We start from the raw sequence: 24,126 nt of genomic DNA, 5'->3' as shown, positions 1-24,126 counted from the left end.
ACTCATTGGAGACAAATAAGCCATGGACTGGAGATGAATGGCTCATTGCCCAACGCTCCTCCATCACCATTGTGGCTGAGATGGTTGAGTGAGTGTATGTAAACACTACATAGTGTCTCAGCGCTGCTCACAGTGCAGAACCAACGCAGAAACCCTCTAATTGCTCTTGAAGGACTTGAAGCAACACAAGTAGATGATAGCCATCAGTCAGTCACCCAGGTTCCGGCTTGTGTCCATCACCTCTGACAGAAGAGATAATACATTTAAGAGATTATTTTACAAGAGTGGATGAAAACATTTTTTAATGACACAAAACAATCAAACGCACCATGTAGCTTTTTTTATATAGAGATTTTAATTCAAACAACTCAGACACTGCCCAGTGCTTACTTCGCAAACAGGTCATCAGAGAAAGTGTGTGAAAGGTGTGGAAGGGGTGGGCTTCCTCGGCTGAGCAGAGACGACGAAGAAAGGGGAGTAATCTACTCTGTCTGCTACATTACCCATGAATGAAGTCAAAGCACATCAGGGGACTCGGTGGATGCACACTGGCCTGGGACACAATGGGAGAGTGCGGTCAGACACTTTGTAGCGCTTGAATTCATCGATCCGGCTTCCCCACATCCTTCACTTGACTCCTGACTGGCCTTTGGAAGTCATCGTCATTGTTACGTTATTGTCATTATTATTATTACCATATTTAAACCATGTCTTTCTATCATAAATAGAGCTGCCAATCGGCCCTTAAAATACAGAATTGTCCCGTATTTGACTGTGAAATGGTGCGAAACTCTCACTTTCTTCATGGAACAGACCGGATTTAAAACTGAAGCACCAACCCCAAACAGAAATGCGAGCATGCATTGCGTTCTTATCTATGTTAGCAGGCAAGCATCTTGTAAACAAGTGGCTATTCGATCCCTGTGGCCCGTCACCCTCCACTTTTAGAACAAAGTGGCCCCTGGACGGGGATGTCCCGGCTGGTAAGGGGGTGTCCAGACTTGTCACACTGCCTTGACCCCAGCCGACAGTGAAGGCCCCCTCCATCATTCATGAAGATACCTTAAAAATAGATATGAGTTATATCCTTTTTATTACTGTAAACCAAGCAAGGTACCCTCAAGGTCAGTTACCATGGCGCCTGAAAGTGGCCCTGCACTAGATTTTCATTGTTTATATCGTGGTTATGATTTCACAAACAAAAGAAAAGCACATTTCCTCCCTGGGGCCTTCCTGAATGCATTCAGAAATCCATAGCATGGACTGTTGGGTTGACACATTATTCTATACATGCATTATGGTCAGATAACATGATCCGCAGTGACATTGATTCTATGATGTCAGTAAAAATGATACAGTGTGGCACTTTAGATTCCGTGGGATGGTGTGAAGGGGGGGGGGGGTCTGCGGTTTAGCACCTTCTGCTCTTACATGTAATAAGTAGCTACTTGGGCATAAACAAGTGTCAGTGCCATGGTAACAGTGGGTAATGGAGATGCAGGGGTGGCTGTTTATTTTGAACGAAACACTCAAAGGTGTGTCAGTTATTTGACAAATACACTGACACTGAGGTGGACAGCAGATCTCGAATTAACAGGAAGTTAAAGGGGACATTAACATTGTCGTTAGCATGTTTGTTTGTTTTTTCAAGCAGATGACGAACAAAAGGAATCCAGGATGGGAGATTCTGTGACCAAGTTTTCAATCAGTTGATCAATTTGATCCAACTGCCTGGACCTTTCCCAGAGGCTGCAAAATGTAATTGATAATAAGCAAACATGTTTTTGACTGTTTGAATTGACTCATATTGTAAGTGCAGGCCTTATTGCCGAGTCATCAAGGAGCCACAGGTTTCCCAGATAGAAGGGTACTTTTCAGACGTTCCCCTCTGTGCCCAGAGGGCATTTTTGGTTTATTGTCCAAGAAATATATCAACTTAAACACAGTGCTGATGCATTTTGTTTTTTTACACCAAAAAAAATGTTTTATTCTGTTTAAGTAGACGTGATGTCCCTTAAGATGATGCGCACAGACCTTTTGAGATGGTGCAGTGCAATACAACTGCAACACAGACGTTGACTGCAGACAGTATTGTGTGGGACTTGGCAGACACCCCCTGAAGCGTCTTTTGAGAGAGGTTACCTTGTTTGCCCCTTGAGCTATTTTCGCTCTGCCTCTCTGTCTGGACTCGCCAGTCTGTGAAAATACTCCTCGCTAACTTTACGCCCCTTTCATGTCTGTCATGACATCACCAACATCAGGTATCCAAAGCAGACGGCAGTAAACGCCGTTTGTGTAATAAGCATTATTAACACACCTGCTTTGCAGCGCATTCCTGATTACACGGTCTAATGGAAGAGGCATTTCGAGCAGGATTAGTCAAGCCTGGGGGCCTACACCTGAACCTCCATCCTACTTTTATATGCAAGAGTCCCCGAATGGAAAAAAAAAGAAGAAAGAAAGCGCTGCGGAAAATGCCGTTGTTCATTTACCTGGTAGCGTGTTTGATCCTCTGCCTCACCTGTTTTTACCTGGTTCACCACGCCAAGAGTTGTGGCCCAACATGCCAATCGGGTGTTTTAAGGTCAGCTGATAAAACGCACAATCAAGATGGGCAGGAGTCACCACTTCACAAGTCAAAACACTATAATTGCACATCGCACTCAACGGCGTGAACTTGTTTTTCCTGAAGTCTATCCAGTTGTGAATTGTGTTGTCGCTGCTTTGATCAAAAAGACTACAAACGCTAATTTCTCCTCCACTGTGCACGCTGCCCGGTGGCATTTTATGACACAATGTTTGTCGCTTAAATCTGTCAGATACACATTGAGCTATTAATGTGCTCTAGGGCGAATCCTAATGAAATACCTGTTTTTTGGTTGCACATGTTGTGTCTTGCCCAACACGAAATTCGACATGCTGCAATAGGCAAATTTTAAAGACAGGAAATCTGTCTTGTTTACCACACGGATCATTATTCTTTCCAGTCCGCTAGTGGGTGGTGGTAATTGTTGTCGACTGACTGTGGGCAAAGCACTTGATTGTCTTTGTACCACCATCAACACGTACCAAATTTGCAAAACCACTTGTGTATCTGTTTTGAGGTTGTTTCTTTTTTTTTTTTTTTTTTGTTTTTTTTTTGTTTTCCAATCGTTATGAATGTATGACACACCAACTGAAAGCAGTCTGCCACTGTGCCATGTCGCATTATACCATGAAGAAATAGTGGGCTGGTAGTCAACCTTGCTTTTTGGTGTTTGGAAGGCAGCTTTGGAAGCGTCCGCACGGAGCGTTAACTTTTAATTTCATTTCTAAATTTAAGCTCTACTTTATGTTGCACCAAATTACCGAAGCAGCTCATGTCGGCGGAATCGTTCTGCGTTCCTACATGATTTATTTTTGAGTGCAATTTGTCAGTTTTGAAGTCTCCGGAGAAGCTCTCTGCAGTTGTTGGGGAATGAACGGAATGTTATAAGCGCGCCTCATCAGATCTAATGAGGTCCCATATGAGAGGTTGAAGATCTCTAGTGCGATATCCGGCGCTGCTGGGTTTGCAGGGTGTCAGCCCAGCGCCGCTACCCTGCTGCGTCACGAGTCCTCGCTGCTGACATCCTCTCGGAATGCTGCGCCTCAGCCGATTAGATTCAGCGTTGGCTGGAACCAGATCAAGTGGCTTTGGGCGTTCAGAGGAGCAGCTATTGCACAGCTTCCAGATGAAGACTGCTCTAGCCGTGATTTTGAAAGACGGGGATATCCATGAAGAAGCGAGAAGCACGTACTGCGCTTTTGTTACCGGCAAAAGCATAAAAGCACTTATTTTTAACTTTGTAGAAAGACTTTGAACGGCGTCCACTTTGTTTTGTTTCATTGAAATAGTCTCCAGGTGTCCAAGGTGGCATTTCCTTTAACAACATTTTTTGTTCCGTTAATCCGTAATTTCTTTAATTCCAGCCTGTGGAAAGTCCTTTTTATCACCTGGGGAAGCACGCTTCCATTCAACAGCTAATGGGAGGATGACATTTCCTGGTGTGTACATCCGGATAGTGGCATGTTAATGGAAACCCCGACATGATGTTAACAGAAACCTTTGTGTAATGACATCTTGTAATTGAGGCTTTTGAAGTGAATCATAGGTGTTTAAACTGTTTTGGCTCTCTTGGCATGTTACAATCTGCTCACTCCTTTTGTACCACCGTCATTTAAATCAAGGTGTTTCCCGGGTCTCAGGTAAGGTATGCGTGGGAAATAATTGAAAATAATACTAAAGTATACTGAGTATTTGTGACTCGTGAACACAGGTCAAAGTCAATCAGGGTAGAATTGTTAGGCCCTTGTCACCTTTTGTGTCCTTACAAAATAGTGGTAGTAATGCTGTCAACGCTGGGCTATTATTTTAGTCACACATCTGAGGAATGCTCCAACCACCAGGAGCTATCTGAGGGCAGATAGGTGGAGACTGTCCAGTTGGAGCTAAAAGATCAGATGACCTCTAGTCCCATGTTGGCTTGCCTTCACAAGCTGCATTTCTATTACCCCTAGAAATGCGCAAAACCAAAATATTCCAATAAAAAAACTGGTAATGGAAACACCTAAACTTTGGAAGCACTTTTTTTGTACATACACAGCGCCGGGCGGAGGAGGAGGAATATTTTTTAAATAATCAAAGAGAAAAATAGAACAACCATTCTTGACGGCAAATGTGAACAAACAAAAGCAAACGTACAGCTTGTGCGTTTCAAACCGTTCACTGGAAACGCCTGCAAATCGCAATTGTACTTTGTTGAAATTTTAGAAATATTGCCTTTATTTTGCGAAAAACTGTTATGAAAAAGCAGCTACTTATGTACTTTTTCCTTTGTTTTGTTTTTTTTCCCCCCAATCAAATGACTTGTTCTCAATCATTTTTGCAGATTTCCCAATGGCTGCTTTGGATTCACACTGCAAAAAAATCAATAAATAAAATAGCAGACGCCCTGCACAGGCTCACATGTGCTCGCCGTGCTTTTTGCGTTGTGGGATACGGTCCCACACGACCCGACAACAAAATGAGTCCTGGCAGGGAGGAGGCGAAATGCATCGACATTTGGGCGGATGAACGCATTTCCCAGATGTTGGACTGCACACAAAACGGTGAAGTTCATAAAATGCGTGCGTGGACGGATTAGTGCAGCAGTATGTGGAGGTTTGAGGACATATCGTTCATATTGACAAGCAATCTTTGGTCCCCAGTCGTTGGACAGAACATATCGAGGCTGCTGGTTCCAATTGTTCCCATTGCAAACAAACTGGCTCACGGTTTGAATGCAATCGAGCTGAACGCGACTCTTCCAGGCGCTGCGGGTTCTGCTGGTCGGTCCACATTGGAGTGTTGTGTTCATGTGCCATCACGGACGATCGAAAACAACCGATCCAAAGGAGAAACGCAACCTTTTTTTCGGAATAATGTGTTAAATCACTTCTGGTGTGAAAGCTCTGATACCGTAGTAACACCTTCTCACACACACACACACAAATTAACGTAAGTGTTTTATTCCGAAAATCACAGCCAACATCCCAGTTCCCTTTCTATCCACACTCTTGGGACGTTTGTTTAAAAAAGTTTCCAGTCATTGGTGATAATGATTTTGCGAATCCCAGCGTAGCTCTGACAGTCGCTGACACTTTGTATTTCTAACATAAATCCGAATGAAGTGATGGCAAAATTATCTCCTTTAGTTTAGACATTTGTTTGACTCTGCTGCTCGTAAATCGAGTGGAATCCAAACACCTCGAGCTGGAAACATTTCTTGCTGTCATGATGGAGAGGTTGGCTTGCACTGCCCAGGCTTTCCTGAAAAGGGGGTCACTGTTCCTGCTTCCTTGTCTCCTAACCAGGAACCGACTCCTTTCACCAAGTAGGGGTTCTTAGAGTCATGCCGTCAAACTTTCGATCTTATTCAGGGCGTCATCGCCTGATTCTTTTTTTATATATATATTTGTTTCTTTCCTTGCCACGTATGAGTGACATTCAGAGTGTGTCATGCAGAATTTTTTTTTCTTTTTTTTTTACAGCCAGTGGACTTTTAGAGAGTATTTACCAGAAACTTAAACATCTAATAATATTCAATCTGTTCATCACAGTTCTCCCACATTTCATTCAAAATCTCTACCCGCGATGTGTTTATCCCGGCATCACGCAATATTGAGCGCCCACGCACATGCCACATCCTCACTATGCCCTTCTCTCAGAGGAAACACAGATGGGGAGCTGTGACCCTGCAGGGTGCACGCCGGCCAAAAGTAGAGAACTCAGAACTTTTTCTCAGAAATTCTTTTGGAACGCAGTGAGAATTAGAGGAGCTCGTGTTGCAAAGAACAAGGTGTTTAAACTGAATCTCATTGAAATAACGTGCGTCACGTTCGCCCGCCACATGCTGATCCCAGTCACCACCGCCAGGTGGGAGACATCCGGTGGGTTTTTTTTTTTTTTTTTGACTGTTTTCTCCGACAGGCCGCTCGGCTCTCGTCACTGACGGCGTCTCTCGACCCGAGGCACGTAGCTGGGTAACCGATCCAAGTCTTTAATGCGCTGAGCTACAAGTCCTGCCCTGCAAAAAAGCCTTTTGAGCCGAGCACATGCTGAATCTTGCCTCTCTTGTTTTCCAGCGCCGGTATATTATATAGTGCCGTACTGTCATCCGAATGTGAGTAATTACTTAATAACGGTTGGCGGACGATCTGAGAGACGAGATGAAAACAAACAATTTGTTAAAGCTGTGGCTCAGAGATGATCAAAAATGAAGCGTCAAACAATAATGGACAGACTCTCGCACCCCAGTGCAAATTACTCAAATGACTTAATTAAATTGTAGATTTGAACGTTAGGAATCGTTCTTTAGCACGTGCAAGAGACCAGACTTGTTTCAGCCTCAGGGGCTCACGTTTCAACTGACTGCCATAAAATACTGGGCCACCTGAAGGACGTCAACCTCAAACTTTCTCTGCAACTTTTTGTGTGCAGCGTTTTTTCCTATTCTCACTTTCAACGCCTCTCACTGAATGTTGCGCAAATGTGCACTGATCATTTATTTTTCTTTTTTTTTTCTCGCTCAAACCGTGTTGTGAACTGTCCAAGACGGAAGAGGGAAGGCGAGGCAACCACTGTCCTCACACTTTGCACATGGTGAACTGGCAGGTCTTGGCGCACACTGGGTGGTGGCTGTGCTCGGTGACTCATGTGGCGCCCAGTGTCTGAAACTTTCGTCAAACGTCTGGCACATGGTGTGTGTGTGCGTGCGTGTGTGTGTGTGTGTGTGTGTGTTTGTGTGTGTGTCATTGTGGCCTGTGACGCTGGTGGCTCTAAATTACCCGGTGGCTGCCAATTGGTCGGCGAGATGATGAGGCACAGGTAAGGACCAATCAATAAAGCATCAGACGTGTGAGCAACTCTGCCACCAAATGCTCCCGAGCGACTTGTTAAGATCGCCCTGACAATACCTTGCACTTGCGTCACTGGAAAGCGCACAGCCATTGCCAGCTCATTTGGAGGACATCAGCCGGATGGAAAGTTTAAAGTCACGAATAAAAATGTTCAATTTTGCGTTTTGTTTTTTTTTTCACCCCGTTTTGTTTTTACTTTTTTTTGTCTTTACCACCATCTGTTAGTTTACTCATAACAACCATCCAGTCATACATAGCCAACTGATAGAAAACTGCGTCAGGGACATTTGAAGACGTGGAAGTTTACAGCAGCAACATTTTTTTGATTGATTAATTTGATTGATCTGTTTATTGAATTGTCAAACACCGTGATTGATTCATCGATACATTTGTTCAATAATATGCCCACAATTGTTATTCCACGATAGTCTCGTGACTACAGAACAAAGCAAAACGTAACACAACCTATAAATTAAACTAGGGACACATGCAAACAAAATGCAAAACAAAATTCTATAAATTTAACCAAAGCAAAAACATCATTTTCAAATAACCAGCAACGAATCTCCCATTCATTTTTCCAGATTAAAACCGCTATTGATGAAGCGTTAAAGTTGCAGGCACAGAATGCCTGCAAGGATTGACCGTTGCTAGTGTCGCTCAGACAGAAGGGGACACTGTGGAGGGCATTGCAGAAGATGAGGCATTTACCAGGTGGGAACCAAAAGCTGGCCAGTCTCTCGCCTCCGCGCTGCGTGTTTCACACACCTGTCACATGACGCCAGCGTGTCCCGTCGAATTACGTTGCGGACATGAGTGTCGCCCTGTTGTGTAAAGAGTACAAGATGGTGGCGGTGATATTTAAAGGCTCAGTGGGGGGGGGGGGGGGACATTGGCAAGTACACAGTGAACACCGATGCTCTTAACAAAAAAGTGAGGCCGCGTGCGTTGGACACTTGCAGAGGTTGCCCAATTTTCCTTTCGCTCATCGCCGGGGCCAAAAAAAAAAAAAAAAAAAAGTCTTCCCGTTCCGAAGTAAAAAGCACCACTCACTCGTGAGCATTCGGAAACGGCAGGACATCAGTAATGGTTTGCTGCGAGCCCCGTCAAATGATTCAGCAGATGTCAGAATCTGGGTTGCTCTCGCCTCCAGAGGGTTGAGAAATGTTGCAGAAGCAGACGTGAGCCAATATAACCTGTCCTCTCCTCTCTAATGGTGGCCGCACTTCCAACAGCGCTCGTCGCCAGCGCTGATGAGATCATCGCGCCGTGTCAGGTGTTTATATTAGCTGGCCTGCCATCAAAATTGAACTAATGAAACGCGCAGTCAGCATTTTTCTTTTTTTTTTTTTTCAATCCGCTCATCGAGCCTGCCATTGAATCTCCACCTGCGGACGTCAAATGAAGAGGAATGTGCAAATTCGCTGGAGGCCCTGGATGCACCGTGAATGTTGGGTTTTATATAATCTTCGTCAGATGAGCCGAGTGTGGAGTGTAGAGATTTGCACGTTCCAGAGAAGGGAGGCACTCGCAGACTTTCTGCGCCCGTTGTCGCACCATCAAAGTTGTGCGATAAAAAGGAGGGAGTGGGGGGGGGGTGTGGGGGGGGATGACGGATACCTCCGACACGATGAATCTGCAATTCTCTCCACGTTGTCTGTGAGAGGGGCAGACAAGACGGATGGAGGTGCGGCAAGGCAGACAGGCAGAGAGGGAGGAAGAGGAGGAGGAGGAAGAAGAGGGAGGCGGGGGGGGGTCAGGTGGCGTGACTTTTTTTTTTTTTTTTTTTTTATTCCGCGGCTGAGTGACCTTGACAGTGGAGCCGCAGCTAGCAACTGGGGTAGCTCGCTGCGATAGCGCGACTGTCTCTCCCCTCTCTTTGTCTCTCCCTCTCTCTGCTCTGCTCTGCTCGCAGTGAGCTCAGCTCTCCGGCGGCGGTGACGCTTTTTGACTGCCGCCGCCACCGCCTCTCTGCAGCAGCAGCGGCAGCGGCGGCGGCGGCGGCAGCAGCAGCTCTCCCCCTCCTGCCTTACGTCTGCTCTTTTTTCCAGACAAGCGGGTTTAAAAAGTCAACTGCGCATTGAGCCGTCTAGACTGAAGCCAGTCAGCAAGTAAACCTCCCCCTCCCCCCACACGCCCCGTCCTCCCTCCACCCCTCCTCCCCCTCAACTGGTGGGTGTTGCTGGCTACAGTGGAAAAATGGATGAGGAGCAGGTGACCTTGTCGGTCTCTATTATTTTTTTATAGCCAAGTGTGATGTGGCCAGTGTCGCCGCATTATATAAACACATTGACCACGATGTGACGCGGCACCATTAGCAGGTTCAAGTTGCTCATTTGCTTGTTGACAAAGAGGTGAGCCTCGAGTTTAGTAGTGAAAGACATCCCATGTTAGGAAAAACAGATATATCACAGATAATTTAGACTAAGATAGACTTTATTTGTCATTAAAATTTGCATCAAAAGTCAATTATGATGCATGTTACTCCTCTCAGTGCCAGTGGCCATTAGACCGGCTTAAGCTAACATGTCATGTTTTAATTTGTCATTTCTGCAGTGAAAAAAAAAAAAGAAAAAGAATGCCCCAAATATTTGTGTAAGGAGACCAAAATTAAAATCAGCTGGCACCAGTTTGTGGAAGTTTGTGTCGCACTGCACAGCCCTCATGAGGAAAACACCACATTAATCTCTTTTGTATATTCCTTTCCTTCTGTTTGTTGATGAGGTGTATTTTATGACACCCCAAGTGTGACATTCCACGTAAAGCCTCAATTACGGTTTCCCTGCCAGTTACACAATGGGGTCCACCTGAAATGAGGTTGCTTACATTTGCATGCCTCCAATTGTTGTTATATTTTCACTTGATAAAGAACCTCAAAGTTGTCAAGGGTCTAAAACATTGGTGTGATCAATAAATCTGTGAGTCAGTGCCTGTTTCCAAAGGTTTAAGCGTGCATACCACCGGAGGGAAGTAAAATTACCCCTGCCAATCTTCAGCATGCGGCTGCAGCTGTCTGCGTCTGCATCTGTTTCAGCGTATAGCTGGAGCTTAAGCCAGTGTGCCTTCTAGGAGGCGTCTGCATCCCGCCAGCGGCCTCGCCGCGTGCAGCCAGATGACTGCATTCCCTTCGCTTGTCCCCTGTTAATCCACGTGTGACTTAATCGCTCAGTCATGTAAGTGAATACACCTCCACCTCAGGGTAACGTCAGCGATGCGACAGGTATCGTTGACACGTCTTCCAGTGTGGCGTTATTAAGTGGGGATTTTTGAAACTTATATAATTCTGTCACCAAGTCTCCAGAGCTCCCCAAAGCGAGCAACACCTTTTCCCCCTTGGATGTGGAAGAAAGGACCAATGATCCCTGTTCAGCTGTATTTTCTGACACGTGGTGCAATTCCAGGGACTCTGTGAACGCAACAGTGACACACACAACTAAACCGAGCTCGACTGGATGAGTTGGTCTTGACTCGGTTCCACTGGAACTCTGGAGTGGCCTGTTTGCAACGGGAACAAAATGTACCTGAAGGAGACAGGTGCCTGAAGGCCACTTGTCAACAACATCTATTTTGAGACTGATGAGTCGGTTCCTGTTAACCTCTGTTCTTGTTTTGGAATGATTTTTAAGTGATTTCACAAAGAAGCAATCGCGGACCCATCACTGCATGAGAGATTTTTTTTAACGTGCTCCTTGCTGATGAAACTATTCCACCTTCAAGGGTTGGTGGTGGAAAAGCCAGTCAAACGGCACAAATGGAGCACCCTTTGGATGATGAGTGTGAGATGTTCACAGTGCAATATGTGGAACTACTTAGTATTTTCTCTTCTTCTTTTTGTCTCCGTCCTACTGGTACAGCCCACCCGCCTACCTTCATTTTTGCTCCCCCGTTCCCATCCATACAGCCTTTTTCATCCCGTCATCCCTGGTCTGGTGGTCCGTCCCTCTGGGAGGTTAAGGGGCATCTTGGGTGAGAGGGCAGTCGGCCGGTTGTGTGGGCACCGAGCTCGCCATTTCCCACAGCCAGCGTTAAACGCCGCTGAACCCTGACCCCGCCGGGACCTCGTTCTCAAAGTCTATGTGAAACCCAATTCAGGCAGCCAGACCCTATTCACGTCCAGACTTTCCATTGGAGGAGAAAAGAATCTCACCCATCTCAATTGTGGTCAGTGCCCTCCTTTTGTCTGCTGGTCAAGCAGGGTCGGACGACCGGCCGCCACTAGCCAGGACAAGACTTCCGAAGAGCCTATTCAGCGTGTGATTTGACCCCCCGTCCATTGCTGACTCACAGGGATCAAACGCTGGGAATCTCTGGGGGTTTCCTTCCGTGGGGTTTTTCATCCATTGAAATGTACCCTTTTGACAGAAATCAAAATGACAAACGATTTTTTTGGGGGTCTGGAGGTTTCCTTGATGACACAGAGTCTTAAAAAAATGTGGACTTCCATCCAAGTCCTGGCAACGGAAGACTCCAGTTTGTGAGCCTCGCCGCAGGTATGACGGGAGTGCGCTCAACTCTCCGTCTCTGGCTTTGTCTGAAATGACTCGGACAAGGAACAAAGGAGAGATTTCATACAACAGTTGGTAGTGTGAAACTTTTAGCGCTTTGGCTTAAGCCGGACTCTTCAGTGGACCGTGGTTACTGTTTCCTGGTAGTAATTTTAAATGGTCTGAGGCATTCCTGTTGCAAAAATAATTATCTGCAACATAGATCTTTAGCTAAATAGAGAATAGAAACACTCCAGATTTGCATCTAGAACGCCGCACATGTGAGCTGTTTTATACATTTAAGATAACGTTTTAAACTGCTGGCACAAGTTAGAACAGGCTGAAAACAACTCCTAACCGCCTCCGAAGCATGCTGCGAAAATGACTGTTTGGGTTTTCTTTCATTCTTTTCAATGCCATAAACCACTGGGAATAAATGTGCTATGAATTTACAACAGAGGAAAACTGACGCATGTACACAAAAAAAATGCTCAGAGAAAGTATGCAAGAAAGGAAATGTAAGAGAACACAGTAACCTTGAATTTTTTTACTCTGGTCCCATGGAATATGAGAATGGTGTGCGTCTCTGCAAGAGAGGGCGAACATGTGCTTGTGTATACGTGCGCGTGCGTGCACGCACACTCCAAATGGCTGAAATCTTTTGCAGAAGCGGAGCACTTTGATATTGTCGCCTGCCGGCCGTCTGTGCTGAGGCAAGGGCCTTCTGCAGCTTTCATGCTGGTCAACTGTCAGGAGAGGAGCGTGAAAGGGGGGCCCCCAGCGAGAGAGGGGGCGGAGGGGGTCTCACCAGGGGGGTCCCTGCAGAGGAGGGGGAAACTTGTAACGGACCTCCTGGGCTTTGAGGGCCCTCTGTGTGGGCCGCTACAAGGCAAGGCGGCCCCTTTCACAAGGGGAGCAGAGCGAGGGCGGGTGGGCTTAAACGGAAGACGCCGGCGCGTTGGCCCCTGCAGCAGGGAGCGCGGGCAGGACGCCAGCTTCACCCGTTCCAGTCCCACGGACCAGATGTTCCATGTCAGTGAGATTTTGGCGTAAAATAAATTGAGTTACTGTACGTCCACAGCAGTGCGAGGCAAACAGGAGGGGAGCCCTTTTCACCCGCGCCAGATAAATCCCAGACATTGTGCCCTCGCGGGCTCCTCTATGTGTTAACCCGGTCAGGCCCTCAGCTACCGGAACGACAGACATCACCACGGATGTTTTCCTTCACCTTTGGCCCTCAAACTCCACACCGACAACAGAAATACTCAAAGACTGTAACATCGCCGGCTTTATGACCCCCACGATCCTTGAACTCTCGATCCAAAGATACACGCCGCCTGAGGTGTGACGGTATGCCGGACATGGAGGGCGACTGACGGCGTCGGGTTTAATAATCCAGGTGAGAGCAGCCGCTGTTTGTAGAAGCCATCTGATCTGCTATGAAAACAGATGCCTCCACGCTACTGAAAGGGTCGTGAAAAATGTTCCCCGCGCAGTTCTGCTTAGATTTACAGTGCCTCCGAGGAGCGCTCTGATCTGGCAGTGGTCAGCCGAATTCAAAAAGGAGGCGTTCACTTTGAACCTTCTCTAAACAGAGCCTGTGGGACAGCCGCCGTTCCACACCAGTGCAGCAGGGCAGTAAATCTCGCAGCATCTCAAGTTTTTGCCCTACGACATGGGGACTTCATCCCAAATTTGTTGCCTGCTGAATCCCCCGACCGGCCCGCGCTGCTGTGGCCCGGCTCCAAGGTGGCCTCAACGCTGTTACGTGCTGGCTGGCTTGGATTGTTTCCACAGCAAATGGAAATTTTCAATCGAAAGTCCACATCTCTCTGTCTTTCTCCTTTTCTCTCCCTTTGTGCTCAGCCTGGAGGCTTGACATGTCGTATTCCTCTGTCTCATTATGTAGTAGTTTCTAAGCCCTTTTAAGCCCACAAGGATTTTTCTGCATCTACCTCACATTCTGCCAAACATGCATTGTGTAATATGCCTCAGATAGAAACACAAATCTGATATCATTTATTACACTTCCGGTGTTTTTTTGTCTTCAAAGAACCTCATTGGTTGGACTGTCCAAAGTCCTTGACTCATGTAATCGGGAGACAAAAGAAGAAATGTTATGTGCCTCAACTCCAGATAATACTTTCACTTAAGAGGTGATCATGTCGTTATCTACCTTGGGTAAGACTTGCGGGCACTAATCCCCTCACTTGGAAAACCATGGATCCATCGCCCAAGGTGTCGCGGCCCTGCTTAAACAGGCTATGGGCTTTATTTGCGGCCGGTGGGCTGTTTAATTTGACACCTCTCACAGTTTGCGGTGCAACGTTTGTTTTTTCAAAGGCTACCCTAGTGTTCCTCTCCCGGGGACCTCAGGGCTTTCTTGTGTCTTTAAGGCCTTTTAGGTGAGCCGGAAAAAGCAAACAAAGCCATATCTATTATATGGTAAATGGATCTCGTGTTACCCTCCCATTTCAATGCTGCCGCCAGTGGTGGGCTACTCTCCAAGTGACTGATATTTTCACAGGGGCCGACATGTCAAGGGATGGTATAATTGATTGTCTTGGATATTTGAGTATGCCACTTTCCCCTAGTTCAGCGCCCCCCTAATGCTTCCTTCTCCAGTTGTGTAGCTTACTCCTGCGGTGAGGTTCTGACACGATAGTAAGCCAAGATAGACGTGGTCATGGATGGATTAGGTTGAGGATATGGTAGATCTTCGCCTGCAGGGCTTGAACCCCTTATTTTGATGCCACTCTTTTGATTTATTCTTGTGACTTACCTCAATACCTGAATATTTAGAGCATGTTTGTGTAATTATTAACAGCTATCTGCTTTCGTCACTATAAGTCATCTGTTGTGTACAAGCTCTAACAGAGCCTTTGAACAATGGAGGCTCTTTCTGTTGAAAATTGATCCCTACCGAAGTTAATCCAAATGAAAACCTCAAGGCTGGAATCGCTGGATCTCCAATTAGTTTATTGAGTAAAGCAGCCCATGTTCCACAGAGGAGTTTTGATCGTAGCCTGCAGGACCGCAGCATTTGAAGGATAATAAAGCTATTTAAGCCAGTCTTTTTATCGGCCTCTCCTCGTGTTCTGACCCTTTTCCAAGACGTAGCTCAAAGGCAAACTCTTCTCGAGTGAACATTTCCTGTTCCGCCTTGGATGATTCTATTACTCAGACAGGAAGAGATCAGTCCGCTTGCTTGATATTATTGAATTTAGATTTGATATTTGTCTCAGACGTCTGTAACCTAAGAAAAGAGTGAGTCGTTTTTTTTTTTGTTTTTTTTTTAAAAAGGAGAAATTGCTGAAATGAGTAACAGAGATTGATCACTTTTAACCTTCTTGTAGATACTGATATATTTTTTATTTTATAACACTTTTTTACCAGTATGACAAGTTTTGACTCCAGCATCTCAGACAAAAATTCCAAGTTAGTTGAGAATATCCATCTGTTAAAACTGTCTGTAAAAACAACAACACAACTGTTTATCTTTATTATTAAATAAGTAATTGAAAAAAATTGTGGTGAAAATTGTAGACCAAACTTAACCAACCACATTTACCCCTGGAGGCTGGAGGCATCATCATGCACGTCCACGATCAGACCTTGGCCCTGGGGGTCTCTTTTTTTTTATTTTATTTTTTTTGCCTCTGTCTGCCTCCCCAGTGTGTTTGGTTGGTCAGGAGGCCAGAGCAGGGCTCTGCTGGTCGTAGACAGCTGCCAAAGCTGTTTTTATTCTACCAGGATATCCTCTTGACTCCACACAATGCCAACAGTGACCGTCCCGTGTAGTAATCTGGTATAGGTCAGGGAGCAGCTGGGTGCACGTGCCATGCATGCTCGTCTACTGTCTCAAAGAGCCGGAGGTTGGCTTGCCACGGTTGGAGCTTAGGGGACTATTTGCGGAGGCGCTTCTTACGTTAATGGCCCGCAAACTGTCGCAGAGAGCTCTGATTGTTTTCATTTTAGTGTTTCGAGCAAACTTGTCAACGAAAAGATAATGTGGAAGTAAACATTTCATCAGATCATTGCATCAAATGACTTGAGCATGACAAGAGTTTTTATTGAGTTTATTGATTTTTCATTTGTATGTATCTAAAAATCTATTTTTCTAAAAAGGGTCCTTAGGCTCAAGGTGTACTTACTGTACATGTGCAGGTACGCATGATGTGCACTATTGAACATGATCCAAGGGCAGAGTTAGTGATGACTAGGCCATTTGTGGTGCGACAGTGTTAGCACGCTAGCTAGCTCACGTGCTCCCAGCTACAACGGCACATTTTAATCAGAAATGAATGCTGTAGTGTGCATTTTAAGTGCTTTTATTCGCCATTCCTCTCTTGTCTTTACCTTCTGCAACCATGTGGCCAGTTTCAGTCTTTGCACTTGGCTTGGCTCTAATGACGCCGCGACTCCTCACTCCTCCTCACTCCTCCTCACTCCTCCTCACTCCTCCTCACTGCTCTTCTTGGAAAACTCTGCCGTCCCGACTGGCATTGTTCTGCGACCAGGGAACTCGCCGTGGCTCAACATGTTTGGATTCCAGCAGCATCAGTACAGTTGACTCAGACACAGGTGATTAAGATTTTTTGACACCCTTATGCACATTTAAGCCGCTTTCTCCCATGCACCAGGCGAGGCCCCCGGTCTGTATGACCTAGAAGGAGCTAGACTGGGTGACCCAGTGGTCATCCTAGGAGCCATCTGGCAACCCACGTCTAGCATGGCTTACTCTTCCCACTGCCTCACGCAATTCCTTAAGCAAGCATAAGTGTGCTTAGGAGGACTTAATCTCAGAGAAAACTGGTCTGTGCCACGCTGCCGACTGCCAATGTGGATGCACCCGGCTTTTCATGGGTCACGGGGTTCCTTCTGTCATGTAACACCGACACAGACAGTTTGGCAGTGATCCGTGTCTGGTTGTCGGACAACCCCGTTTCTTGAAAAGTTGGAGCAGCGTGCTGGGGAAGAGGGGGAAAAAGAAAAAGAAAAGAACGAAGAATTCAAGTATTCTGCGTCACCATCGTTGGTAAAACGGCTCAGAAATATTGAAGAAGCCAACATGCTCCTCAAAAATACACTGTGTCAATGACAGATGTGGTTTTACAAACCTGAGTGAACCTTGCAGCACCAACTGGGACACAAAGCATGTCAGCCTTTAATTCTGCAGCGACACCGTCTGTAGCCTGCAGAACATAATGTGTTAAAGCCTTTCTGGGGAGAGCAAAAGGCTTTTTTTGTGCATTTTGTGTCTCTGGGTGTTGCACTACAGAAGTCTGCAGTGTTTCAGTTTTCACGTGGCTAAGAAATAAACCGCATTTCACAGTGTGAATTAATGGTCTTAGAATGCAGATGACATTGTTCTGCAGCTCCTTTTCAGACTTTTTGTGGTTTCAATACGTTCTTTGCAAAGTTAAAGTTTTGTCTTTGGTTTTGCCTTTGCACCATCATTGGAGCCTTTTTTTTTTTTTTTTTTCAAGGCATGGTGTCCCTGAAATGTTTTTGGGACCTCCAGCTTGATTAGAATCTTTGTGAATAAAACATGGCTTGTCGGAGCGCATACCAAGTGGCTATTGGGGGTAAAGGCGCCTTTCGCCGGTATTCCGGCCCGCCCGCCCGCGCGACTGTAAATCTACACTGAAAAGTCGACGAGCCATCTGGTATCAGACAACTGATCTGTCCGATGACACGAGGCATTTGCGACACCGCGAGGGACGGAGGGATGGGGGTGGGGGCGGGGGGGGGCGTCGGGGAAGAGAAAAAGCCCCTGGGTGTGTTCGTCGGCCGGAGGGGAAGTGAGAGGGGCTGGGAGCCTGTCTGCACTTGCACAGAGGTCACTGCTGGCCTTTTGACTGTCTGCCAGTGCAGGGGCCACAGTCTTCCAGAAGAGGGCCAGCAGCAGCAGCAGCAGCAGCAGCAGCAGCAGCAGCAGCAGCAGCCGAGCCAGCCAGTCAGCCAGCCAGAGGGGCAGCCAGCCGCATCGTCTGCAGTCTAGGTCCCGGGCTAGAGCCCTGGACCGGGGCGGCTCGAGTTACCCAGACAGATTTGTTAACACTGTTTGGGTCCGCTCGGCTTTCCTCGCCGGGCCTCCGAGCCAAACTCGGCCGAGGTGACTTAATCTGTCATTAAACTCACATTACACCCGGACAGAGACTGGGCTCAGCGGCAGGGACGGCACACACACTCTCTCTCTCTCTCTCTCTCTCTCCCCCTCTCTCTCTGCGACCCCCCTCCCCCACCACCACCACCACTCCCCCCCACCCCCTCTCGCTTGGCATGGCTGGCTGGACCTGAGCAGACACAAAGAGTAACCCTCCTCCCGCCCCCATCCACTCCTCCTCCTCCTCCTCCTCCTCCTCCTCCTCCCCCGCCCTCCACGCTCTTCATGCCACACACCGTGGCACAGCTAGACAAGCCCAGCGCGGTCTAGACGAAAAAAAATAAAGCGGCTCTGACTTGGAAGCAGGAGAGTCTGCGGCACCTGTGCCGATTCTGGTGGCGTTGTCGAGCGGCCGTTGTTGTTGGTGGTGATGGTGTTTTTTTTTTTTGTTTTTTTTCTGTCTCAGTTTGTTGTCAGAAATGAAAGAGGAGAGGGATCATAACCAGTGGCATGATGTCATGTCACGCGTGCCCCCCCACCACCACCACCACCACCACCACCACAGCGCCGCCGTCACGTCTGCCAGTTACTGTCGTCCCCCTGCAGGCGGCGACCTCGTTTCTTCTTGACGTCTATTTGGGCTCAGACGTTCCTCCTCATTATTTTGCTCTGTCCCGTATTCACAGCCATCATTTAGTTATCCCAGCAGGGCATCCTCTCAAAGACAAATGTAAAAAGGAAAGTTAAAAAAAAAAAAATTGCATTAATGTTTATTTAGCCCCCTGTTTACAGCCTCCGGTAAAAAAAAACAAAAAAAAACAGAAAGCTCAGTTTCTAAAGCGGGAAGCTGTGTTGGACCTCCGACCAAAACAAAGGCGGCTCGGAGGCGCCCTCAGAGGGGGGAACAGACACCGGCCGCTGGTGATGTCACTGTCCTGGGGGAGGTATCGGTGCCCTTTGTGACATCACCAATGCCGATCTCCGTGACTAATCGGTGGAGCAGGGGAGAAAAACGGAAAGGATGGGCTCTCAGCGGGGCTCAGTGACGAGCAACAGACTCAATACTGGAAGAAAACATTCAGAAGTGCATAAGTTATTACTATTGTTATCATTGAAATGATTATTATTGATAACAGTACTATTGATTTTCTCTTGCTTGAAGTCGTGACTGGCAGCAGCAAGACGACAGACTCCCACCCAGTGACTGCAGATGGAATCAGTTTGGAGTTTCTCCTGCGATCTGCTGACAGCTCCCATCGTCTCTGTAAATTCCTGTCTGTCTGTCTGCCAGTCAGACAGACAGTCAGTCAGACAGACAGTCAGACAGACAGGAGGAGACGGTTGAACTGGAAGCGCTCGCGTCTCTTCCGCCGCTCTCGGCTGGAACGTGTCAGCGGCCCCGACAACCTGCAGCGTCTCCAGTGGAGGTCTAAGACGTTGTTTCCCTCCCAGATTTGTTTTTTATGTAACAGCTGGTTCTGCTTCTCTCCTCAACGTCGGCACACACACCCGCCACCCCCCACCCCCACCGCTGCCGCCGCCGCCACCACCAGCTGCTCAAAAACCAGCGCATGAACTTTAGGATCGGCTGTGGCGGCAGCGCGGTGCCGAGCCGGCGAGCCGCAGCCTTTTGGCAGATTAGTGGGCTGTGATTTGATTTGGTTTCATTATATTTCATCTTGTTTTTTCGGGGCGGTTTTCATTTATCGCCTCTTCTTCCAAAACCCTGAAAACAATCGTTCGCTCGGACGTTGCCACGGCTGCGCCTTCATGTATTTGTGAGTGATTATGTGAAGAAAACACACACGCATGGAAAACAAATTGAGGGCCCGGGGGGGGGTGATACGCAGAAAGAACTCTCACTTTTTCTTTTCTTTTTCTTTTCTTTTTTTTGTTGTTCCTACTAATGTTCTTCCTTGGCCTGAGCGGAGCGGAGTGTTTTCTCCGCAAGGCAGCAGTAAAACGGAGGCTCGACCCAAAGTACAAACCTGTCACCACTTTCACTGTTTGTTAGTTTACTAACTGCTTGAAGCCCGTAAATAATTTATGAGTTGTTGTTGTCGTTAGGACGCTGATGTACAGATTCTAAATTGCAAACAGGCCTCAGACAGACAGACAGACAGACAGACAGAGAGACGGACGGACAGACAGAGAGACGGACGGACGGACAGACGGACGGACGGATGACGATGTGGATGATGTGTCCAGTCTTGAAAAAACAAAAGATGAGCTTTTTGTTTTTTTAGTTTCTTTTTTTTTTCTCTCTCTCTCTCCCACACACAAGCAGTCAAGAGTTTGGACACTTTCTACACTGCAGACAGACACTGAAGACATCAAATATATGAGCAAGATATCCGTTATTATGCAGCAAAGGAAAACACGTAAAATAACCAAACATGCTTTTCATGAAAGGTGGATATTTTGAAGAATTTCAATATCAAAGGCGTTGGTTAGGAGTTATTTTACACTTTCATTGTTTCCTACATGATTCCATGTGTGTTCATACGCAGTTTTGATGCCTTCAGTGGGAAACTGCAACGTCAACAGTCATGAGAATGAAAGGGAAGACATTAGATTGAAAGGGTGCGACCAAGCTTTGTCTGGTAGTGTCTGTTTGTAAATGATTAAAAGGAAACGCATTGACAAGAAATCCTCAATAATGCAAAATATTACCAAAGAAGGGCGTCAGTGCAGACACCACTAACCTGACCATGGCAGCGCAGAGCAATAAAAGAAAAATAAACATTTTAGTGAATAACTAATGTTGGAAAATGTTAAAATACGGAACAACTTCGCTCCATCTAAATTTTAACCAATATAAAATGTAAATCAACCGGATTAACTTCATTTCTTTCTCTTTTTTTTTATTTGTTTTGCCTCCTCCGGCAGGTCAAGAAGTACTTTGAGCTGGAGCCGCTGGCTCGGGGGAAGCGCTGGATCCTGGAGGGCAGCAGCACTGACAACATGGAGGCGGTGAAGGAGGTGTTTGGCCACTTCATCAGCCTGCTGGAGGACAAAGACACAGAGCCTGCAGGCCGGATATGACTGCTGCTGCTGCTGCTGCTGCCAGTGCTGCGAGACATTAGCGGCATGACCACGAAGACGTGCCCGAACCTGCTGGTGGCCTGAACACACCTACAACCTGCGCGCGCGCACCAACGCACACACGCGCACACGCACACACACACACACACACACACACACACACACACACACTTGATCGACAGACGTTAAACACCGCCCCTCCACCAACACCAATAACTAAACCAAGATATAGCCTCGCTGTTTGTGAAATGTAAAGTGTAATAGTATCGCACCTTTTTTATTGGGAAATTAGAGGAAGGTCGCTCCGGCCCGGGCGGAGCGGAGCGGGCCGGCCCCGGGTTCCGAGCCGGACGAGCCGGCCGCCGAACTCTGGAACTTTTTGGCCACAAACGGAAAGCGTTGTTTACTATTGTCTGTGCTGTTGTGATCCGACCGTCGGCCCAGTGGGACGGTGACATTCCCGTAGTCAGCGGTGGACGTGGACACACACTTCCTCACTCCCACACACACACACACACACACACACACACACACACCGTCGCTGATAGTAGAGCCCCAGTCGTCGTCGTCGTCGTCGTCGTCGTTGTGTAGATTTGTTAAACAGCTCCAGTAATTGCTTTCCAGGATGTTGTGGGCTTGGACGCTGCTGCTGGTGCTGCTCCTCCCACTGAGGAGCTGCGAGGCTGTAAAGCAGCACCACTGACGTACGCTGTTACACGTGGGTTGTGTTCTGAAAAATGTCTGAAAAGTATCGTTCTCTCCTTGGGGGTGTCGCGTACATGCCCAGCGCACAGTCCCATCACCAGTCCCATCACCAGTCCCATCACCAGTCCCATCACTAGTCCCATCACTAGTCCCACCACCAGTCCCACCACTAGTCCCATCACCAGTCCCATCACCAGTCCCATCACCAGTCCCATCACTAGTCCCATCACTAGTCCCATCACTCGTCCCATCACTAGTCCCATCACCAGTCCCATCACTAGTCCCATCACTAGTCCCATTACTAGTCCCATCACTAGTTCCACCACCAGTCCCATCACTAGTCCCATCACCAGTCCCATCACCAGTCCCATCACTAGTCCCATCACTAGTCCCATCACTCGTCCCATCACTAGTCCCATCACCAGTCCCATCACTAGTCCCATTACTAGTCCCATCACTAGTCCCATTACTAGTCCCATCACTAGTCCCACCACTAGTCCCATCACTAGTTCCATCACTCGTCCCATCACTAGTCCCATCACTAGTCCCATCACTAGTCCCATTACTAGTCCCATCACCAGTCCCATCACCAGTCCCATCACCAGTCCCATCACTAGTCCCATCACCAGTCCCATTACTAGTCCCATCACTAGTTCCATCACTCGTCCCATCACTAGTCCCATCACTAGTCCCATCACTAGTCCCATTACTAGTCCCATCACCAGTCCCATCACCAGTCCCATCACCAGTCCCATCACTAGTCCCATCACCAGTTCCATCACTCGTCCCATCACTCGTCCCATCACTAGTCCCATCACTAGTCCCATTACTAGTCCCATCACTAGTTCCATCACTAGTCCCACCACCAGTCCCATCACCAGTCCCATCACCAGTCCCATCACTAGTCCCATTACTAGTCCCATCACTAGTTCCATCACTAGTCCCACCACCAGTCCCATCACCAGTCCCATCACCAGTCCCATCACTAGTCCCATCACTAGTTCCATCACTAGTCCCATCACTAGTTCCATCACCAGTCCCATCACCAGTCCCACCACTAGTCCCACCACTAGTCCCACCACTAGTCCCATCACTAGTCCCATCACCAGTCCCATCACTAGTCCCATCACTAGTCCCACCACCGATCCAACAAAACAACTAGTTGTTGCAACCAATCCCACGAATAATCCAATCACCAGTCCCCACCACCAGTCCCACCAGTCTTGTGACCAAGTGCTACGTGACCCTCGGAGGTCTTAGTCTGTAGAGTCAGTGGGGGGCAACACGTCTGAATGCTTTTATAAATGTGCAACTTAGGGGGGTGTATTTTATAACTCTGTGCGTGTGTGTGTTTATGAGTGTGTGCGTGTGTGTGTGTGCGTGTGTGTGTGTGTGTGTGTGTGTATGTGCGTGTGTGCGCGCACGCGTGTGTGTGTGTGTGTTAACTTTGAGCTGCGTTCATATATTTTTTTATATATATATCTACGAAACACTCATGAATCCTCTGAAGTCCAAACTGAAAACCAAGCGCAGTGATCGACCTGCTGGGCGTCGCCACCGTGTCGAGAAACTTTCCTTTTATTTCTTTTTCAATTTCCTTTGGGTGGTTTAGTTTCACTTCAGTGTTAAGAAAATGTCACATTTTGTTTTGTTTTCATTGTTTTTGTAACTTTTGACCGTAATCTCTGTTTTGTTTTGTTTTGGCTTTGGTAAGTGGACATAATCCCTCTCCACACTGGCGGCTGCTGCTGCTGCTGCTGCTGCTGCTGCTGCTGCTGCTGCTGCCTCCACAGTCTCCCATCAGAGACAAACACAAACTGCATCAATCAGCCGCAGCAACAGCTGCACCTGACAAGTCCTTGTCCGACACCCTAATGCCTTCCAACTGTCTGTGGAGACCCCTCCCTGTCTGCTTTTCCAACACGGACCCCCACCTCGGCCCTCTCTCTCTCTCTCTCTCTCTCTCTCTCCATGAGCAGATCATGCTCGGCGTGTGTCCGAGTCCCAGAAGTGAGCATCAGTGGCGGTGCTGCCCACCCACCCACCACCACCATCCTCCCCCCTCCCCCTCATGATTCTTGTTTTCAACTTTTTTTGTGGAGTATTTTGTCTGTTTTTAGAGATTGAATGAGTTTTGTTTTGTTTTTTTCTTAATCTGCCAGGTGATTTTACTCTTCAACCTGGATGCACCTGTTCATCCAAACTCATCTAGGATTGCACCAGTGGCTTTTCATATCATCCATCGATGCGTATGTTTTAAAAGCTTATTTTGGTGTCGTATTTTTGTTTGTTTAATCATGTATTTTGTCTAAAATTACAATTAAATGGGTAAAAACGAATCATAATTGTGGCGTTTTTTTTATT

General features: G+C 47.2%; 2 protein-coding genes across 4 annotated transcripts in view; both read left to right on the top strand.

The window, feature by feature from the left end:
- arl15a (ADP-ribosylation factor-like 15a) overlaps positions 1-21,146 on the top strand; it is a 75,398-nt gene extending 54,252 nt beyond the window's left edge. For all 3 annotated transcript variants that reach the window (XM_076033345.1, XM_076033344.1, XM_076033343.1), the window contains exon 5: positions 20,902-21,146. In XM_076033345.1, coding sequence (XP_075889460.1) covers positions 20,902-21,057 — 156 coding nt within the window. In that variant the 3' untranslated portion in view covers positions 21,058-21,146. The remainder of the gene's footprint in view (positions 1-20,901) is intronic.
- Positions 21,147-21,657: 511 nt separating this feature from the next.
- LOC142893087 (uncharacterized) lies at positions 21,658-24,097 on the top strand (the record flags this gene model as incomplete). Its single annotated transcript, XM_076033347.1, has 2 exons — positions 21,658-22,762; positions 22,962-24,097. Coding segments are annotated over 2 exons (1,173 nt in total), but the record flags the coding sequence as incomplete, so codon positions are not given.
- Positions 24,098-24,126: the final 29 nt, after the last annotated feature.

Source organism: Nelusetta ayraudi, unplaced genomic scaffold, assembly GCF_046127955.1.
Source record: "Nelusetta ayraudi isolate G7.1 ecotype Tasmania unplaced genomic scaffold, CSIRO-AGI_Nayr_v1 ptg000041l, whole genome shotgun sequence".
Taxonomy (NCBI): domain Eukaryota; kingdom Metazoa; phylum Chordata; class Actinopteri; order Tetraodontiformes; family Monacanthidae; genus Nelusetta; species Nelusetta ayraudi.
This window is presented reverse-complemented; position numbering and strand designations above follow the sequence as displayed.